Source organism: Saccostrea echinata, unplaced genomic scaffold, assembly GCF_033153115.1.
Source record: "Saccostrea echinata isolate AGI-Se365-2 ecotype Australia unplaced genomic scaffold, CSIRO_AGI_Sech_v1 ptg000039l, whole genome shotgun sequence".
NCBI classification, from domain to species: Eukaryota; Metazoa; Mollusca; class Bivalvia; order Ostreida; family Ostreidae; genus Saccostrea; species Saccostrea echinata.
Window position 1 is genome coordinate 389101 of NW_026889788.1, and position 20111 is coordinate 409211.

At 32.4% G+C, this 20111-nt stretch overlaps 1 protein-coding gene across 1 annotated transcript in view; it reads left to right on the forward strand.

Annotated features, from left to right (window-relative positions):
• Positions 1-5039: 5039 nt before the first annotated feature.
• The window catches only part of LOC133200374 (protein kinase C-binding protein NELL1-like), a 40214-nt gene continuing 25142 nt past the window's right edge, over positions 5040-20111 (forward strand). The window contains exons 1-3 of the mRNA XM_061336187.1: positions 5040-5541; positions 5771-6110; positions 18034-18147. Coding sequence (XP_061192171.1) covers positions 6038-6110; positions 18034-18147 — 187 coding nt within the window. The 5' untranslated portion in view covers positions 5040-5541; positions 5771-6037. The remainder of the gene's footprint in view (positions 5542-5770; positions 6111-18033; positions 18148-20111) is intronic.

Sequence of the window (20111 nt, forward strand, 5' to 3'; positions counted from 1 at the left end):
ATGAATCTTAAATTATCAGCATTTCTCAACAGTGGCTGCGCTATTTCTTCTATTTTCGTCAGAATCAAACCATAAACTTTTGAGAAAATTTTATTTCGTTTCGAATATTTTCTCTTATTTATGGCAGTTTCCACGACAACTTGGATTAGTAAGTCTTTAGTTTCAATATATAAAATGAAATTTTTTTTGTTTTGTTTTGAATAATTGAGTACTTTAAGATTTCCCCCTGTTGAGAAAATTTAGACTGAATAACATGGAATCTCAAAAACAATTTTAATTTTGATAATGTATAAGGCCATTCAAAGTTTTTTCTCTGCTTAGCGTCCACTCATCTTTCAAAAACCTACCTACCTATATATTCATTAAAAAAAAAAAACACAAGCCAAAAAATTAAAATACAGACTTTATAGTCAGAAAAACGATGTTATTTAAAGGATTTCATTTCATTAATCTCCTTTTCTCATAGAGATCTATTCCTTAGAAAATCAGGAATTAAATGATTAATATCTAATATGACAGATTGTAGAAAAATATAGAAAGAAATGGTCAGAATTGAAGGATTTTGACCAAAAACAAAATAAATAAGTAAATTTCAGAACTCCTAATATTTTTTTCTGATCTTGGGTGTCAAAATCCAAGGCGCACGCGGATGTTAAACATAGAATAAACTTGGAATGTCCTAAACTATATTTCATGAAAAAGCTGAAAATGTATCATTATTCGCATATCAATTAAGGGCTGTAAGATTTTTGCAAGTCAACACGAGGACTGATTTATCATCTGATCCGAGAACTGAGAAAATATCCGTATTCTCCATGGTATATTAAACCATTATTTACATGATTCTATATGAACAACTGCTTTTATAGTTGTTTAGCTTTCTGGAGAATTTCAACGCTCCTAAATACCAGGGGAGAAATTAAACTGAGTGATAATGAATTGTAAAAATCAACAACCATTATCGATCTGTGGAGCCTCTTCTTTCTCACGGGGATTGTTGCAGTGTTTAGGGAAAATAAAAGGCACATAAAAGATAATCTGTCTGCCCAGACCAGACACAAGAAGAAAGTGCTCACCAGTATATTCTGTAAGGTTATCAAAGGTGCGCGGAGTACTTCCAGCATGGACCATCACGCTTCGCCTATGAATGACATGAAATGGTTGACCTTAACATTATTTTAACCAGAAAGCTAGAGTCTGCCTGTTGGTACTTAAGAAAAAAAAGGAATCTGTTCAGCTTTCGCCAAAATAAAACAAAAAACACGGATGTTTCCAAAACTCATGTCAACGTTGACTGATTAATTAATAAACGTATTTATTGAGCGCTTTCCATCTATACAGTGTAGAGCACACTCAATTAAGGATTCTAAGCAATGAATGGTTCTCAAGTGTGTATTATGATTCTTTGTTCTCTGTATCTGTATATGGTTTGCTAACATATAAATACCATGATGGCACTCTGTGTTTTATATAAATTTGAAAATCCCTGCGCACGAGAGACATTTCGTGATCTTCATTTAGTACATATTAATCTATGTGTTCCGTGGATTAAAGACGGTACGGATGTGATTTCATTCAATGCCATTCACTGAAGAACATAAGAGAAATTGAAAAATCGATTTCGCAGCAAAAAAATGGTTAATGCCTTTTTCACTAGGTGGTAGATATACAAAATAAAATATTAAAAAATCACGAAATTTCAGAAATCTGACACACAAATGAACATCTTTTACAAATGTCTAATTTACAGGTCAAGTATCCCGTTGCTCCGAAATCTCGTCCATTAACAATAAAATTTAGCCCGCACTTTGGTTTCCTATCAATGTTGTTAAATGATTCCCAAAATTCCTTTTCCTCTCTTGAACTTCCTTTTCCCACGCTTCAAACCGTTTTATTTTAATGCACAATGGTAAAACAGATATACCGCCCCTGTGGCCAGCACGTGCGTGCGTTTTCCGGTCAGTAAGACGTGTGCCTACTTATTTATTATTTTTCTTGAAATTCTGTTTTAGGTTTCATCAAAACCATTCATGCTTTCACCTTGTAACGGTGTGTGGAATTTTTCTGTAATTAGCGCATCCTCTGTCTTTTACCATTCCTCTCGGTGAATGAACGAAATTGGAGGATTAAACATTTACACCAATTCAAGATGTGCTTGATCGAACATTAACTTCCTTCTCTTAATACACCATTCACTTTTACTTCACTTCAAATTAAGTTCGAATCTGTTTTCAAGGGCTGGGAATAAATAAAATAAAAGGAAAAAAAATATTTTTATTGGAATTTTTGAAGACCTTTACCAAGATTTTCCTGACCTGCTAGATATACATAGAGAGAAAATATGAGCAGGATATTTTTGACATTAATTCATTAAACTAAAGATCGAAGAGCAAGGGCGTATATTCTATGTCTTCCCTTCAAAAAGAGGTTACTGGTTTCCTTTGAATATCAACTGAGTAGTCCTATTTCTGTATTTTTTCCATTTATTATAGGACTTTCATATTTTACATTTTTATTTTAAATTTTTTTTTTTATTTTACATATTTTTATTTCATTTTTCATTATTAGGTTATGTGTCATATAACTTTATGACACACATATACATGTAACTGTAACGTTATGACCAACAGATTACCTTGCCCTTTATAAAAGATTTGATAAATCACCTTGCTTCCGGTGTAATTTTCATATTCAGGAATGAGTTATCTCTAGTTTTACCCCGTACAGTACACTAAAATTTCGATCTTCCGTTAGAAAATTATCATCATCACAAAAATGTTTTATATATTTTAGTTAACAAAATGTTTGTTCCCTTTTAAAAAAAAAAATAGTTTGTGCTAAGCACTGTAAGGATGCTTCTTTATTTTTCAAAGTCTCAAATATTTGGCAAGGAGATGTATCATCAATGAAATGACCTCGACCTTTGACTTTAGATTAAATCATTTATTAATTTTCGGAGGTTCTTTTTTTTATGAATAAGCATGTACAGGCCATAATCATCTTACATGATTTTCCTCATTAATTTGTCATGAAAAACTTATGACAGTGGATTTTGACATTAGGGTCGTATTAGAAGTACATGTATATCATGATCAGAATAGTAAGTATTTCAGTCTCTGGATATTATACATGATATTTGGCAAGCTGATGTCTCATCATCATTATTAAGGTTATTTATGTACGATAATTCATCATGACCTACATAAAACATTGTTCTTGACCTCAAAGCCAATGATATGCTGGGCAAGATTTTTTTCCCGTGAAATGTTTAAACCCATACTAATTGCTTTCAAGGGGAGATAACATCTTTTCTCTGTTCTCCTCCACCAGTGAAAAAGTCACTATAATTGTCTATTTGTCTTTCTGTCACAAAATCGTGGACATCGTAATTCTTGATTGGAACATTCAAATTTTCGGAAAGGTCAGGGCCGCTGCCAGGTGATTATGTACTGCGTATTTAAATTAATTTCCTGTCATGGATATGAATACCTGTATTTAGAGTTTGGTAGAAATTTAAGTTTTTTCTGTACAAAAACCTAAAGATGTATCTAGAATCTAGGTCAAAAGTATTTTAAAGGTCTCATACAATGAAATTTTTTAACTCATGTCCGGGTCATAATTCTGGAATCCGTTGACTGGAATACATTCAAATTTTCGTATGTTATTGATAAAATGGCTTCAATGTATGATTTTTACTCAGTGTCATATCTTAAAGGTCAAGGTCAATGGTAAAAAATACATTGAAATAATGTGCTGTTAAATAAAATCATATACGCGTACTTTTTTCATTAAACACGTTTCAAAAAAGTCTTGTCGGTATTTATATAAAAAAAACATAAGCAAGTAAACAAAACTTACTTTTGTAAATGAGAAATGGTAAATGCTTATATTTGATTGGATATATAAAGGACTGTACATATTTTTTTTCAAGAAATCTTATGCAGAGCATGTAGTTCAGGTATGCACTGAGTTGACCAAGTTTCGTTCACTACACTGAGATATGCGGAGCATATTTTTGTCACATTCCAAATTATTTATTTTCTTGTAGCTTGATTTACATCTTATTCTTGAAATTTTGACACAGTAATACTGATTTTTTAATTAGTTAGATAATCACAGTGTTCCTTGTCCCCGAAACGCCGTTTTCCACAATACATGGCATCTTTAAAATTTGATTTGTTATAAAAATACAATGTATTAATTGATGCCATGAGTGGGGAGTGGTGCAGCCTGCTATCATCGGATCTGGTACAAATTCAGGGGTTTATCGTCGATATTTGACAACTCAAGTAAAAACATGACAGTTAACGCATGGCAATGAGTTTTCATTCATTAACGTGCTTGCTGGAGTAAGTGTTTTAGTGTGAGCATATATTCATTGCAATTTTGGAACCATTTCGTTGTTTAAATGAATCAAGGATGTGAAGTCATCGCAGCCCACGACTCTGTGATCTATTGTCGAATCTCGTGTTCTTTCTTTTAAATTAAAATCGACCAAAAATAGGTCTTACAGCATGTGGTGATGAAAATGCACAAAGAAATTCGATAGCATCCGCAGCATGATTGGGAAACCTTAATATTTATAGACATGACGAAACCATGTGAAACGTATGCTTTAGGAAAAATTGGCAATCATTCGTACTGGGAAAGAGGCAATACTGTAGCAATATTGCTGAAAGAGTGAAAGGTGAGATAGATTTCATTAAATATTTACATATCATTAGGCTATATCCCAAATGGCTTTGTTCCTCGGAGTTCTCGCTAAATAACACTATAAGTTCTTGCTAAGGATAAAAGATTCTTAAGATTGTAATTTTTATTAAGCTGATAATTGCATGATATTTGGAGTTCATTTTTAATACCATCTATAAGTCTTACGAATCAAAATGGTTTTTTTTTTTTGGAATGATGTTTTTAGGCTTTCAAGTATTGAATTTTAATCACTATCGGATCGAGTTCGACTCTTGATTCTCTCTGTTTTGGTTTGCTATAATTCCTGAATAAGAATTGACAATCGACAATATTTTTTTTGTTCGTGTGAGATGCGGTCTTTATGGCTGCAGACGCTTATTAAAGATGTTCCTGTGCCTGTCAAGTATTTAGACGGCGAAATATACAGCGAATGGAGAAGACTCAAAGGAGGGGGTGTCTGTAATCAGCTGATTGCTGTAATGCGCGTGCCTGTCTGTACGTTTGTCTTTTCTCAGCGCCGGCAGTTTGGGACTTACACTTTATTTGATCCTCAATAGTTCATTTTTACATATCTAATGGACCGAGGTGGAGATGCGTTATCACAGAGATAACTAAGTGAGAAAATAAATTTTCCTGGATTTAAAAATAAAATGGTATTACACAGAGGATGATGAATGATTGCACAATATTAGAGTGAGATAAATTTACGTATTATATAATATTTTGGAATATCTCGTTGTTCTGGAACCACTTGTTATCTTGTCCTACCAATACTCTATGCGGTGTATCGGTTCTAAATCAGTGAATGAAAAAAACTCATATGGAATGTAGAGAAAATTAGGATGCGCGGTACGTGAAAGATCAAAGATTTTCAGTTTCATTTTGTTTATGGAAGGAGGCCTCTATGGATTTAATCACATAGTCTATTGCATCACGTTCAAATCAATGTGTTCTCTGAATCATAATGCGGGATTTAACAAAATGTTATCAAAATAGACAAATAGTCTTATCAGTTCAACGTCAACTCGACTTTCAACACAAGATATAAAACTCATCTTCTTTAAATTTTCTCATTAAGGTATTTTACCTACATATTTTACCTGCTAGCTGAGAAGAGGGAAACCGGGTGTCTCTTCATCCGAAAATTAACATCTATAGGAGAACTCAAACAAGAGGGAGTCGAGAACCGAAAGAGAGAGAGACAAGACACGACAATTTTACGGTGTAATGTCCCCCAATACTAGGGGGATAAAAAACAGTTACAGAGGTCTCACATTTGGGATACAGGGATCAGAGACATGTTTTATGTAAAGGAATCCGACCAAATTTTCCAGTTGGAACAGGCATGGGACCATTCGGTTACGGATACTTTATACGAAGACTCATCGCAACTCTAGGCCTACTCCTTATAACATGCGGTAGGTATATCCATATTTAAAATATACTAGGGAATTTAGATAAATTTTTTTTATATATTTGATAGAATTCTTATATTTAAATTTTATGTTTCTTTTAAACTTTACTTTTTAAATACGATATACTGTCATTTCAATCTCCAACAATTTTATTAAATTTTAAATAAATCTATTTTTCTTATTGTTAATTTTTTTTTAAATTTATTTTTCTTAAAACATCGTTTCACATTTATCTAACATAAACGGTTGCTGTCACATCCTAGTTTTACACTGTGTCGCACCGGAAATGACATATGTCACATTGCTTTGCAAAGGAAGTTGATGGTCTTCCTAACTTTTGGTAAATCTAAATGATTAATATATTTCATAATTGAATGTGCATGGTTTCGTGGATTTTTACTTAGGAGTGGATTTCTGAAAATTTGCAGACATATTCTCTCTGCAATGGAAACGAAAATTTAATATAATTTTATGTAATTCAGACCTAGTTGTCGTAAGAGCTTTATCCCTATAATCAGTTATAATCACCTCGATTTTAATTTTATCAGCTCCAATCATATTTTTTATTTTCAACACGACTACGTACATCAGGCTATAGAGAGTGCGTATAAGTCACTTCGATCTTGTTTAATTTTCTTTTAAGTGATGAAAATGGCTTTGGAAGCGTTTCAAGCTACAGACGTATTGAATTTTTTCAAGGGTTGGACCGAAAAGAAAAAAAAATGTGAAAAACAGGGGAGTCTAAATTGAGAAAAGTTGACACCCTGCTAATCCATGCAATTGGCTAATTCCCAACAAGCCGTCTGGGTCACAAAGAATCTTCTTGTGTAATCTTGCCTCAGAATTCTGATTGCCTTGCTTATGTAAATACTGTGTGGTATTCTCACAGCTCAGGTATTTTTTCATCAAATGTTTAAGGAAGTTCAGCACCTATAGGATATCATATAATTATGTGGACCTTATGGTCTGTGCTGTATCACTTAATATTTAGTACTACTCAGGGATGGCAATCCGATAATTTTGTAACTGGTTAATTATAATTTTTTCCAAGTAACCAGTTAACCAAACAGTTAAGTCTTGTTTTTAATTTTGTCATGAATTATTCAAGATATATTTTGATAAATCAGATTGTGAAACAAATACATTCATGGTAACAAGGATAATCAGAATTGATATACTGCAGTATATTCTTTGATCTCAATATTTGTTTTATCTTTTCCCTGATTAAAAATATGTGCAGAAAATTCAAAATTCGTTATGCACAAAAGAACAGTCAAATAATGATTCTCTATTTTTATATATATTTGAAATATACTAGGTATTTTCATTTATTCATGAATTTTGCATTCTATATCTGCCTGAGTGTTTTTAAGGATTTTTGCACGAGTTTTTTTCAAGTTCATAAGTACCGGTAATATAGAAATAAAAAAAGCCACAATAACATACTAATTTGTCATCTCTTTTATTCTTTTATCTTGAGGTATTTCATTATAATATTACAAACATTCCCTAAGTAAACTGATGAAGAATTCATGCGATTTTCATTTTATGACATCTATGTGGGTTAAAGGAATATTCATATCTTAAGTTTGTAGACCTTATCTATAAGAAACATGTATTACACAGAAATGATTTTAGAATTCTTGCCACCCCTTATTAAATAATCAAATCAACCTCGGAAAGCCAATTTAGACAATACTGGAACATGATTCAACTGTGGTCTGTGTGTACCCATGTTAAAGTATCTGGACACATCAAATGCACTCTTCATCACTTCTTATCAGTACTTGTGTGGTAACCCCTGATAAATTGGCCCAGCCTTTGTGTAAGAGTGGGTTAGTGTTTATTGAGTGGCACTAAAAGTGACCAAGTTTATGTTGACCACCCTTTGTTATCTGTTATCTGTGTTTTTATTTGTCATGTTTATGTAATTTTTGTTGACAAGATGAGTGCAAATGGCAATAACCAAAGCATATTGGGGGACAAATTAATTTATCGTTATTAAATTTTTTTTATTTGATGCCTAAGATATCAAAATAAATGCAAGAATTAAGTAAAAGCATCTGATCATAATGTGAATGTATTGTATTTGCATTTGGAGTCTGTTAGATAACCTAAATTAGGATTTCATTCTTCCAGTCTAATTTTCCTGTCTGAGTTTTTCGGTTATCTGGATGGACTTGCCAAGGATGCATGAATGTTTTGTTTTTAATACATATTTTTTGTTGAACTTTTGCTTGGCACTGCATTAAAAAGACATTGAAGAACTAAACCCAGTTTCATACAAATGCTATACATAAACAATTGATATGTAGTTCATGAGGGAAATATTATCTCTCTGATATATTAAACTTGTTTTAAGCCAGATTTTGCAAACAAATAGTTGTAGTTTAGCTTTATCAAATAAATGGATATAATATTGGCAAATGGCAATGGTATAAAATATGAATATTATTCTGAAATACTTTGTTTTAATAGTATATATATATTATGATAAAAGATGAAACATTTTGTGAGTCTGAATCAGATTTCAAGGGAATAAAACAAGGGGAGGTCCTTTAGAAAACTTTATTTTTGTACATTGAAACTTTGATAATTAATTATGTTTCAAGACAGGATATTAATGATTTCTGCATGAAGTACCCAGGTCTTATCTTTGCAATGACTCTTTTTGAAGGTTACCTCTTTGTTAAAATGGCTTCATACATTGCACCTATTTGTTTTCATGTTGGATTAAAAGACAAATGGTCTTAAGCACAGCTATAGAAAAGTTTGCCTGACAAAGACAGATGATCTTAGCTTGCTTAGTTTGTCTTGAAGGTATATTTACTCCAGAATGAGATTAGAAGATATAAACTCATTTGAGATGGGCAGAGAAAAATTATGAAAAGATTACTGAAATTTTATGAAGTAATGTGAGAGAAATTTTGCACCAAATATTGTTACAAAAATATTATTCATGACTTGATAATCATACGCTAGGGGGAATATAGATTGTTGCAAAGTCTTAATGTAAAATTTAATTAAATGAATGTCTAGATGAGGGAAAATACCATGTCTGCAGAAAGAGTGATATTAAAGCTAGGAACTGCTGATTTCACTGCACTTTGTCAGAAGGAAGTGAAATTTATAACAGGTTGTTAGTTATCTGGATCAGTCTGGAAGTTTGCAGGAAGTTAATTTATTGCAATGTGATTCATTAAGAAAATTAACTACAGCAGCCCTCCCCTCTCGCCAAATGCTGACTCAGATTCCAAAACGCAGGTATTTGCTACCGTGTGTATATATAATATGTGTGTAAATGTTTCTTTGGCTCTCAACAACCGACCTCTCACTTCAAAAGAAAATGAGAAGATTCCTGTTTGTTCTGAAGACTTTGGAACATTACATCATACCACAGTGCGCTTCTGTATTTAGCTGATTTAGAGAATTTTTTTTATAACAAAAAGCCATGTATTTAGTCTGAAAGTTCAGCTTTGTTGAGCGAAAGTTAATGCCAGGTTTGTTGGTCTTTAACGGGGTGGTATTTCACATGGCGATTATATCAACTCTTATTGGCAACCTGTTAGTCTGCTATGTGTTTCCTCTTACATCACAGGAAAGATAATGCTCTCTGATTTATTCTTGCACATTTAAACTTCTGAAGCACTTGCTCTACAGTGCATCAACATGATCATTTCGAAATTGCTTCTTTGAGATGTAGGGTAAATTCACAGTCTTTTCCTCTTGTATTAGCTTATTCCTTATAGACAATTGTGAAACATTGAATCATTACTGCCTTCCTGTGCCAAACTTTTTTTAACCAGCTGTGAGTAATTTCCAATTCATTAATTAAGGGGGGTGGAAGAAATTTAGTTTATATGTACACGTAATTACATAAGTTAATTATTTTACAATGAAGGCATGACTAAGGCATGTCTTTTCAGTGATGCAGTACACATTATCCATGATCCAAATCCTGCACATAAATTCATTGACAGACAGTGTCTGACTACAAAATTTTAGGATGTGTATTATTCATTCTTGAAATGTCAAGAATATATTGGGGAGAGAGAATAATGCATGTTGATGCTTGCAGTCTGCATATGCAACTTCCATAAAACTTATTCATGAGGTTGATCAATTCTTACTTACTGAGAATTTGATGCTTCTTATTTCATCTTTAGTGTTTCAGAGAAAGTACAGTGCATATTAATTGATTATTGCTTTGTGCTTAAAAGATATCCTTTTATGGGGCTGTTGATAGAGATGGAAAAAAATTTATACTTTTGTATAAAATGGTTATGAAATTTTCAAAGCAGGAAGAAAGGTTTATTAAGTGTTCCAAATAACTGAATACCATATAGCAGGAATTTTTAGTGGGTTGCTTACTTTGGCTTATTTTAGTAGTTTTTGTAATAGCCTGCTAAAACTTAATTTTATCGTTAAAATTTGCACCCTTGCGTATACATGTAAGCTAGTACTGAACACAAGAAAAATAACTTTGATCAATCTGTTATTAAATGTTATACCTCTTTAATTGGTATTTAAACATGTATCTACATATCTAAGGCACCTGAAGCACTCTTCTGACTTGGAACCCCATGTCCACCAAAATAAGTTGCACCAAAATTATTGGCATACCTCTAAGCAAGCAAAAAGCTGAATTTTACACCCACTAAAGAACCCACTATACGGTGTTAAGAAACTGCATGGATTTTTAATGAAAAAAAAAAAACATGCATGCAAGTCTTCATAAATAAAGACAACCATGGTACATTTTTGTGTACCTGATTAAGATGAGAAGTTTATGATATAAAGTTTGCTTTTCCCCTGTGAAGGTAATTGAGAGAAGAAATTTAGCATAATCTCTCTGATTTTGCCTCCTCTCCCTACCTTAATTAACAAAGTAAGGTCAAGGTGAAAAGGAAATATAATGGATTTGAGTAGTTTACCATTAACATTGTCAAAGTTCATCAATAACTGAAGCATCTTCATTTGCTCCTCATCAACATAGGCTTGGCAATGTTCATTTAATTTTCACTAATTAAGGTCATGATCCTTATTTTCCTCAGATAAATGAAACCTAGCGTAAATCTAATATGCCTGTGGGAGGCAACAGAGAAACAGTTATTGTCTGGACTTGAAGTTTTGAGAAATTAGATTATGTTGAACAAGGTGTAAGTGATTAACATATAAATTGATTCATCATTTGAAATAGAGTTTGCTCTTGATATAGATCTATAAGCTAAATATTCAGATCCTTGAAATTGAATTTAATTTTAGCATAACTGAGTTTAAATCTTTCTGCCATTGTCCATTTGTCTGTAATCTTTTGTGTGTAAACTTTTATCATCTTCTTAGTCTTGAATCAGAGGTCTAATCAAACTTGCCTTGAAAGCTTTCTTGGGTAATAAAGATTCAAACTTGTTTTAAATGAAGGGTTGATTTAAGAAAAGTTAAAATGGATTAATAGGGTTATTCAAAAAACTTCCTCTCAAGAACCATAGGGCAAGAAAAGACTAATCTTGTGTTAACTTGCAAGGACCCCCATGTTATTAAGATTGGGATTACAGGTAGTTCAAATTATGTGCCTTATTTTTTTCCAGTTAATATTTAATTAGTTTACAATAGAGTCATATGCTATAATGTTATACATAATGAATTTAAAGTGCAAGCTGCTATTATTTAAGTTACATTTCATTAGTCTAGAAATTAACTAACTGTCAACTGATGCATTAACTGGTCACAGTAGCCCATGGTAGGGTGTTCGCTTCATGATCGTGAAACTTGGGCTCGACAGCATCCACCTGGCACTAGAAGTGAAGGTTATGGGTCTATTGAATGAGGCCTTAAAAAACAGAGGTCCCATGTCAAGATATGCATTGGCATAATAAATGCTGAACTACCTTTTTTTATAATTTGAACTGTATTTAGTTCTGCTTAACCTTCATAATTATTAACTGCTAATGCTGCAAATTTCCTGGTAAGGTCAAGGTTAATCCATTCTATACTTTACAGGTAAGGACACAACATGAAACCTGTCTCTACATTAAATAATGCTCACATTTATTTCAGGAAAATGACATTTCTATTAAGGTACATATGCACTTAGGTTAATACTGTTTGTTAGATTCTGTATCTGTCACTATGATGCAATATGTATTTTTGGTATATGAGTACCAACAGTATTGTCTGTTATGCAGTAACATGTTTCATAGAAAGAATATTTCCTTGAATCATGAGTGTGTGTTATATATCTAATTGCTTAAACAACAAGGATCTGAAAACATGCTTGTAATGATGATTCTCATCCAATCTCAAAACTGTAGCTTGAATTTACTTTTATTTTGTATTATGAAATGGCTTCTATTTATTGTTATCTCTTTATTGTTTCTTGTCAATCCTGTATTATAATACAACGTATATCCCAGTTTGTATGCACTGGCTTGAAAGTTAAAGAAAAGAGATTCTGCATAGCTGTCTCCCAAATTCTACCATGCAAGGTCTTTGATGTAGCTTTTTTTAGGTTAACAAGTAAATTGGGATACCAAAGCAGTTTTTTAAGTGTAATGAGTACTTCCTATCCTTATAACAATGACAAACACTAATGCTAGGATTTTTTTTTTTAATCTGCTTATGATTCTGTCTTGGAATGTGCTGTTTGCAGAACATTTTCATCAGCAGATGAATAGCATGTATCCACTGCTAATCCCTCATTCCAAGATAACAAATAATCTTCATGTAAAGCTTGGCTTTCTGCCGTTTCTTAAATAATAATTTAACACTTCCACTGGTATCAAGACAGACTTTTTATTAAGGTAGATATCAGTGTATTTGGTAATTGAGAAGAAAGAAATTGTGAAATGATCCAGAGTGATTATTCAAGATGTATCACTATTTCAGATAGGTGTAACTGATATAGAAACATTCAAATCCTGTGAAGTTATGATTTTCATTTCTGCTTATCTTCATATTTATTTTTATATCTAGACAAGTCTAAGTTCTTAACATTTTTATAAGAAATCAGACAGTACTGAAAAGTAAAGTATTGCGTTTTTTTTTTTTTTTCAATGAAGCAGAAATAAATTAAAGCTAGCAAATGATTTCTGTGTTGTGAAATATATTGATATATGATAATCTATCCAATTGATGTTTCTTTTCTTGGTAATGCTTTTTTGTGATGTTGTAATTGTTTTTTCCCAAGTGTTTCCGTTAAAGTAACAAGGTTTTTGTTAGAGTTGGTTTCTTGAAGCATGAAACTACAGCCGATATGTTGATAGGTCATCATAGTTAAGTGGTCTGATTTCTTGTCAAAATGGTGCCAAGCATAGAGATCTAATGGCCTTCCCTTCTTTCAGTATCCTCACCAACAAGCCAAAAAAAAAAAAAAAAAAAACTTGAGAAAAGGAGTAATTATTTTCTCTGTTCCAATGCCTATACTCCCTAACAGTTTTGTTCATTAATTGAAAATTGGTGCCTGGGAATGCCCTTTAGATTTAAAGAGGGAAATATTATCCTAGGGGAAAAAATCATTAACAATGAAGAAAAGGGATAAGAAAACTGATGTTCTGTTTTTATCATATTCCCCATCTTAACAGTGTATAAATAAATTGAATCTTTCCTTAAGGTAAACAGACCTAGAATATTATTTGTTTTGACATCTCAGAGCATGTTAAACCAGGGTTTTGTATATGTGAAAATGTGATCAAATATGATATACATTCATACAATGTTGTATTTTGCCAATATTTCATTTGATTATTTATATACAAGAGGAAATCCTTGCTCTTTCTGATCTTTGAACACTAACAGTTTGCTGTCTTGGGTAGTATTGTGTACATTTGCAGTTTTTGGAGTATTGTGCATCTGAGATAGAATCGGGGAAAAAGAAACATTAATTAAGCGATTAATTGTTCAAGTTTGGGAAATACATATGTGTGTAATTTGTCATTACATGTAGTTGTTGTTTCAAAACATTTCTTACTCCAAAGTTTTATTTTTTCTTAAAAACTGATTTTAATAGGTCTGTGGCATTTGCTATAATGAGAATATGCAATTTGTAGATCTTTGTTCTAAATTGCTGTGTTGTGCTCACTCAAAAATGAGTGAGTAGGAGGTCCCTGCTTGGGAATTTGATCTTTAAAACGTAATCAAACTACTGTCTTTTTCACTTGGATTATTTCAAAAGTTTTTTTCCTGCATTCTGGACATCATAAAACCATCCTCAAAATTTGAGAAAATTTATGTATCCATAAAAAATGGTATTTTGCAAATGTGAAAACTTTATTGCTCTCAAGTGTTTGTCATTAAAAGAAATGCAAAATACCTACCAACATCATCTTCCCTTTCCTTCTCTATTCAAGTGGCTATATACAAGAAGTAAGTTCCTCTAGTAGTTGTGAATGAGCTAGCTTATGTGTCAATAAGGTCAAGGAATGAAGACCTCATAAGTTGAATGGATGAAACACTCACCTTAGAGAAAGCCAAACTGATTACTCTGTGTCTGAAGCAGATTAACATGCTTAAGGTAGATTAACATGCCTACAGCATGTGTTTTCCTGCAACAGAAGAGCTATTCATTTCCCAAACAATTACTTTAATCACAGTTTAATGAGCCCTAATGTGTCTGGGAATCTCACTATGGGAAAGATGCTTTCATCAGAAACATGGCAAGGATTACTGGCAAGGATTAGCAGTGATTAACAGACTGTGGATTATCTGTTGATGTATGCTGGGGTAAATTGGCTGCATTGTTTATTGTCATTGCTTTGTGATATGTGAGTTACCCTGCCCAACATTGCACACTAAGGTCACATCCAGATGATGATATAATAGGCCAAAAGTTCATTGACTCTAAAATTTGTATCCAGCTTTTGGGTCAGCATTTGTGAACATGTTTCATTGAAAAAAAAAGATTTGTGGGTAATGCAATAAAATATAAACAACACATGTATCCCAATGCAACTTTTGAGATTTTATTTGCTACTTGGTAATTGGCCTCTTGACTGATTTTGCTTTAAATTTGGATCCTTCTTAAGTTTATTATTTTGATATCTTGCTTAAGTGGAAGATATAAAGGAAGATCTCTTTTTAAGAGGTTTATTTTGCATCCAGCTACTATTTTACATCAGGTCAATTAACTAATAATTTACTTGGTACAATATTATTTGATAAGAAAATGACCTTTGGAAATCTAGACAACACTTCTCTGTATAGGGTGCCAATTAAGCGGGTGAGAAATTCTGAAAGAATAAACACCTCTTGGAAATCAAGCATTAATAAATAATGTGGGAAGCATTTTGTAGCAATTGGGCATTGCATGAGAAAATAAAGAAGTTCAACCACTGCTCTTGAATTAGGAGATGATATCTTGAAATAATTACATTTGTGTGTTTCAGCAAGTGACCTTGAATAATTGCAAGATCAAACCCAGACTGATACAGTAGAATCTGGTTTTATTATTGAAAGAAGTTTCATTTTGCCATATGGCAGGATTTTCTTTAATTGTGAACTGTTCCAAGGTTTTTGTGACATTAAAAGTTTCTAAATAAAAACCATTGATAAATCAAATACCTTGATGACATTTAAAATGTTAAGCATTTTGCCTAATTGCTTATTTCTGCAATAAAAGACTAAATAAACAAGACTCAAAATCAGGCTTTCTGATTATGTAACTCCCAGATCTTGGTTGATAATGGAAAAGATACTGCAGAAGTTGTCTGTCTAGACTGTAAAATATGCCTGGGATGCCCTGCAGAGAATGTGAAGACCACAAAAATGTTGACAAGTAAAGGGAGTTTGAAAAATTCAACTATCAAGGTGGGCTAACAGGTGGTTCAGTTGATTTTGCAGTATAGCATGGCCTTAATGTTATGGTTATAAAGCCTTTTTTTTTTAAATTAATTTATTGTTCTTCAATATGTGGATACAGAGGTTAAACAAATTTTATATTTTAACCCCCCAAAATACAAGATAACTTGTTGATTGGCCATCCATATGCTAACAATAGCAAGTTTTTTTCACATAATTAACTATATTTTAGTCTGACTTTGCCAGGCATGCATGGTTGTAACTGAAAGAAATGGTAAATTGCAATTTTATGTAGACTTTATACCTCTGATCAGCTATGAAAAAGACTGCATTGTTCTACATATTTTTTTTTCCTTCTATTCAAAAAAATGTGTGGAATTATGAGAAATTGCACATTAAGCATAATTTTTGAGAAACCTGACAAAAAGCATGATCCAACATGTTGCTCCATGCCATCCCAGACCATTTATCATAGAAGGAAAGCAAATGAAATATCCCATCAATAATATCTTTGCACTTGATCACTGGGCTTTAATCATACATACAGGGATTCTTTGTATGAGTATCTATATACTGACACAGGAGGATGATTCACTGGGAGGGAAGGTATCGGGGTTTGGACCGAAACATAAGAATTCTTATATGTACATGTTTAGTGGTAGAGTGAAAGGTAATAAAGGTTGAAGTGTGTTATGTTACCCCATCGTCTTCAGTGTAACTTAGTCCTTATAGGATTAGAACGGTTTTGCATTACATGAATTATGTTGCTTTCTATGATTCATATTCTTCAAAATTGAATCATTGAAATGACAGAAGATCAATTTGGGTAAAATGAGTACTCTCTAGATGTCCTTGATATGTTAAAGTGAACTTACTCACATTGGTATACATTTGTTTGCATGATTCATATTCTTAAAAACAATCAATAAGAATCTAGCTAACAGGTTTGGCATCTGCTGCTGCAAGTATAGAAGAAACACCAGTGGTCATTATGGCCAGAATGCTTTGATGTTTGAAAAGAAGACAGCTTTTGTCACTAGACTTCCCATCAAAGCTGATATTCTGTTCAATTTCTGCTAAAAATCCCCCATCAAGTAAATTAATGCAGTCAAACTGGTCAGCTTTAGTTTAAAATCATATCCTGGCCTCTTCACCTGACCTAGTTTTCCTTGCTTTAAATGCATATTCCACATCTATTCTGACTGTCTGAACACTTTGCTTTACCATTTTCTGAAGTTTCCATTTCAAAAGTACTGGATTGGTAGAGATATAATAGAGACCAATAAAAAAATTAAAAGCCTTAGATTCAAAGAATCAGTTAGACAGAATTTTATTGCAAACATGTATAAATTTGCAAGCCAAAAGATCTAAAACAGATGAAATTGATGTAAAATCACATTGTTTCATTAGTTAAAACATTTGATCAATCTTGACTTGACTCTAAGTGATCTTTAGTGATCATCTTACCCTGTTCAATTTAAGTTATTTGTAATCTGGAAAATACAAAATCATATTATCAGGTACTTTATCTAGGGCTGCAGCATTACAGTCTGAAATGTGAAGATAACGAATACTAGTAGTGATCATTCTCAAAAGTCCTTTTAAACAATACAAATTATGGAGCAGAGCCAACAGAGGTTGGATCAGATGGCATGGAGGAGTAAGCAATCCCTGTCAACTGATCACACCTGCCGCATGCTCCTTGGGAAAATGGAAAAAATCTGTAGACAATTGAGTGTGAAAATAATGACCTAACAACTTATATGAAAAACAATAATCAACTTAGACAGATTGTATTTGCAAAGAAAGTCTTTGTAATAACCATAGAATTTCCGAAATGTTGAATTTAATGAGATTGTTGATATCCCTGTATCATCAACTTATTTGTCAATAGCCTGTCTCCATTTTAGAAATTGTTCGTACATAAAACATGCTTTTGTTTCGAGGACCATCCTCAGTGTTTTACATAGCCATTAGGCTATTGAAGTTATACATTTGAGGAATATTGAAAACTATAGCATAGTTTTAATGTAATTCATCTACCTTTCAGGCTTAACACAAATATTTAGAAAGATATTGTCACATTATAATATAAACAATACATGTAATAGAATGGTGTCTGTGTATTTTTCAGATTGTGTGGATTCCACTAGAGATGTTCTGGACCTTATTTCGAACCTTCAGAGTCGCACTGGATTTACAAACATCACGGGGCAAAATAATCTCACATCAGCCATTTATTTGCAAGGTAAGGTTAAAAAAATCATGGGACATACAATATATAGGTAGATGTTGAGCAATGAATCTGCATGGAGTGGAAAGCAAAGCATCAATCTTTGAAAGTGTTTGAAGATCGGTAGGGTAGAGGTTTAAGAAACAAATGGCTTGAATGGGGGTTATAAACACATTCTTTGTTGTTTAACTTCACTTCAAGGGATATCTTTTTCATTTTCTCCATTAGGATTCAGTTTAATTGTTTGACATTACCCACAATACAGTGGAATTATAATATTGTTGAATTCTTAAGATTTTGTATTAAGCACAGGAGATGCAATTTCAGAAACCTAATTGTTAATTATACATAAAGGTGATTATGAAAATGCTGAGCAGAGGTAGTATTAGAGAATCTATATGAAGAAAAGATGAAATTTTGTGCCTTGGTCAGGCACCAGAATGCACATAAATACTCATTTTGTAATGTTTGTTTAAAAGTGGAGTTTGGAGTTTATTTTAAACTTGTAGAATAAACTAAAATAACTTGATATATCTCACATTTTTTGAAATTCATTCTATTTTGAACACAATTTTTCAGTCACTCAAAAGTCTTGATTACATGAATTCTTGAGTACAGATTTTTGCAGATATCTCTAAAGATAGTCATCAAATCATATATTTTTTAGGGTTAAAAGATTTTATATACAATTAAAGAACTACTGAACAATCTCAGCCATCTTGAAAAATTAATGCCTATTTATGTGTATTGCTTTAAACCTATTACAAAACTTGTAGGTTGATTTTGTGAACAACATGAACTACCAATTTTATTCCAATATTTTTAAGTAATATGCAGTGTTAAAGTCAGTTGCCCTGTCAACTTCAGTTAAAATTTGCTTGTGAAAGGGTAAAGAATGATTTAAAAACATAATATGATGAGTATTTCACTCTGAAGTGTTATGCTAGGGAATAAGCACATTTCTGACTCTTGCCTCACATCTGTATTTTCACTGGAATGTTCTTGAATGCATGGAGTAAGTTTTTCACCCACACTCCTCTGTTACATGTAGAATTGGACAAATTTAAAAAAAAAAAGATCAGCTATTTGCTCAATTTTAAGTGCTTCATCTAATTTCAGCAATTTTTTATTTTTATTTATTTATTTATTTATTTATTTTGGCACAATCAAATACTGACATGTTTTACAAGCATCTGTAAGACTGAATGAATCATAGAATTTGAAATAAAAAAAGTTGTGCTTTAAATTGACATTGAAATTTGTTTCCCATACATTATACAAACTGTGTCTTTAAACTCTTTTGATCAAGATATACAAAACTGAAGGACAGTGATTTAGACCTAATGAGTTGAGAGTGATGAAGACTTCCTTGCCTTGAATATTCTATAATTTCTGCTTCATTAGATGGGGTCAGTTTTAGGTGCAGTACTGGGACCCACTTCCTGCAAGTTCATGTGAGTTCACCACAGCTTGTCTGGTATTGCTTTACATGCTCAGCTCAGCAGGAAGCTTCCCTTAGAGTGTGTCCCTAAGGAGCGAGGTATTTAACAAGGATCTATGATATCTGCAAACAGCTGAAAATATGCTCATAGCAGCTGAAAGACTTTTTTGTTCAGGGGAGTTATGAATGAAGAAAATACTTTGCCTCAATTTTCTCCATCCACAATTTATCCTAAATCTGTTGACACAAATAGAAAGAACCTGATGTCTTGCCTGCTGCCATAGTAATGTAAAAGTGTGCAGATATACACATGTAGCTTTGGGATATGCTATCTTAGAAAACAATAGATTGGGAACTTGACTTCACTTGTAGTCTTACCCTAACACCCTTTTTCTTCTGAAGGCATCATTGGATTAATAGATTTGGATTAAATGAGAATTTACCAAATCTTAAAAAACTTATTTATGATAAATGATTATAAATATGAAAATAATATTTTTATTTTGTCTGAATTTAATTGAGAGGATGAATTAATTTG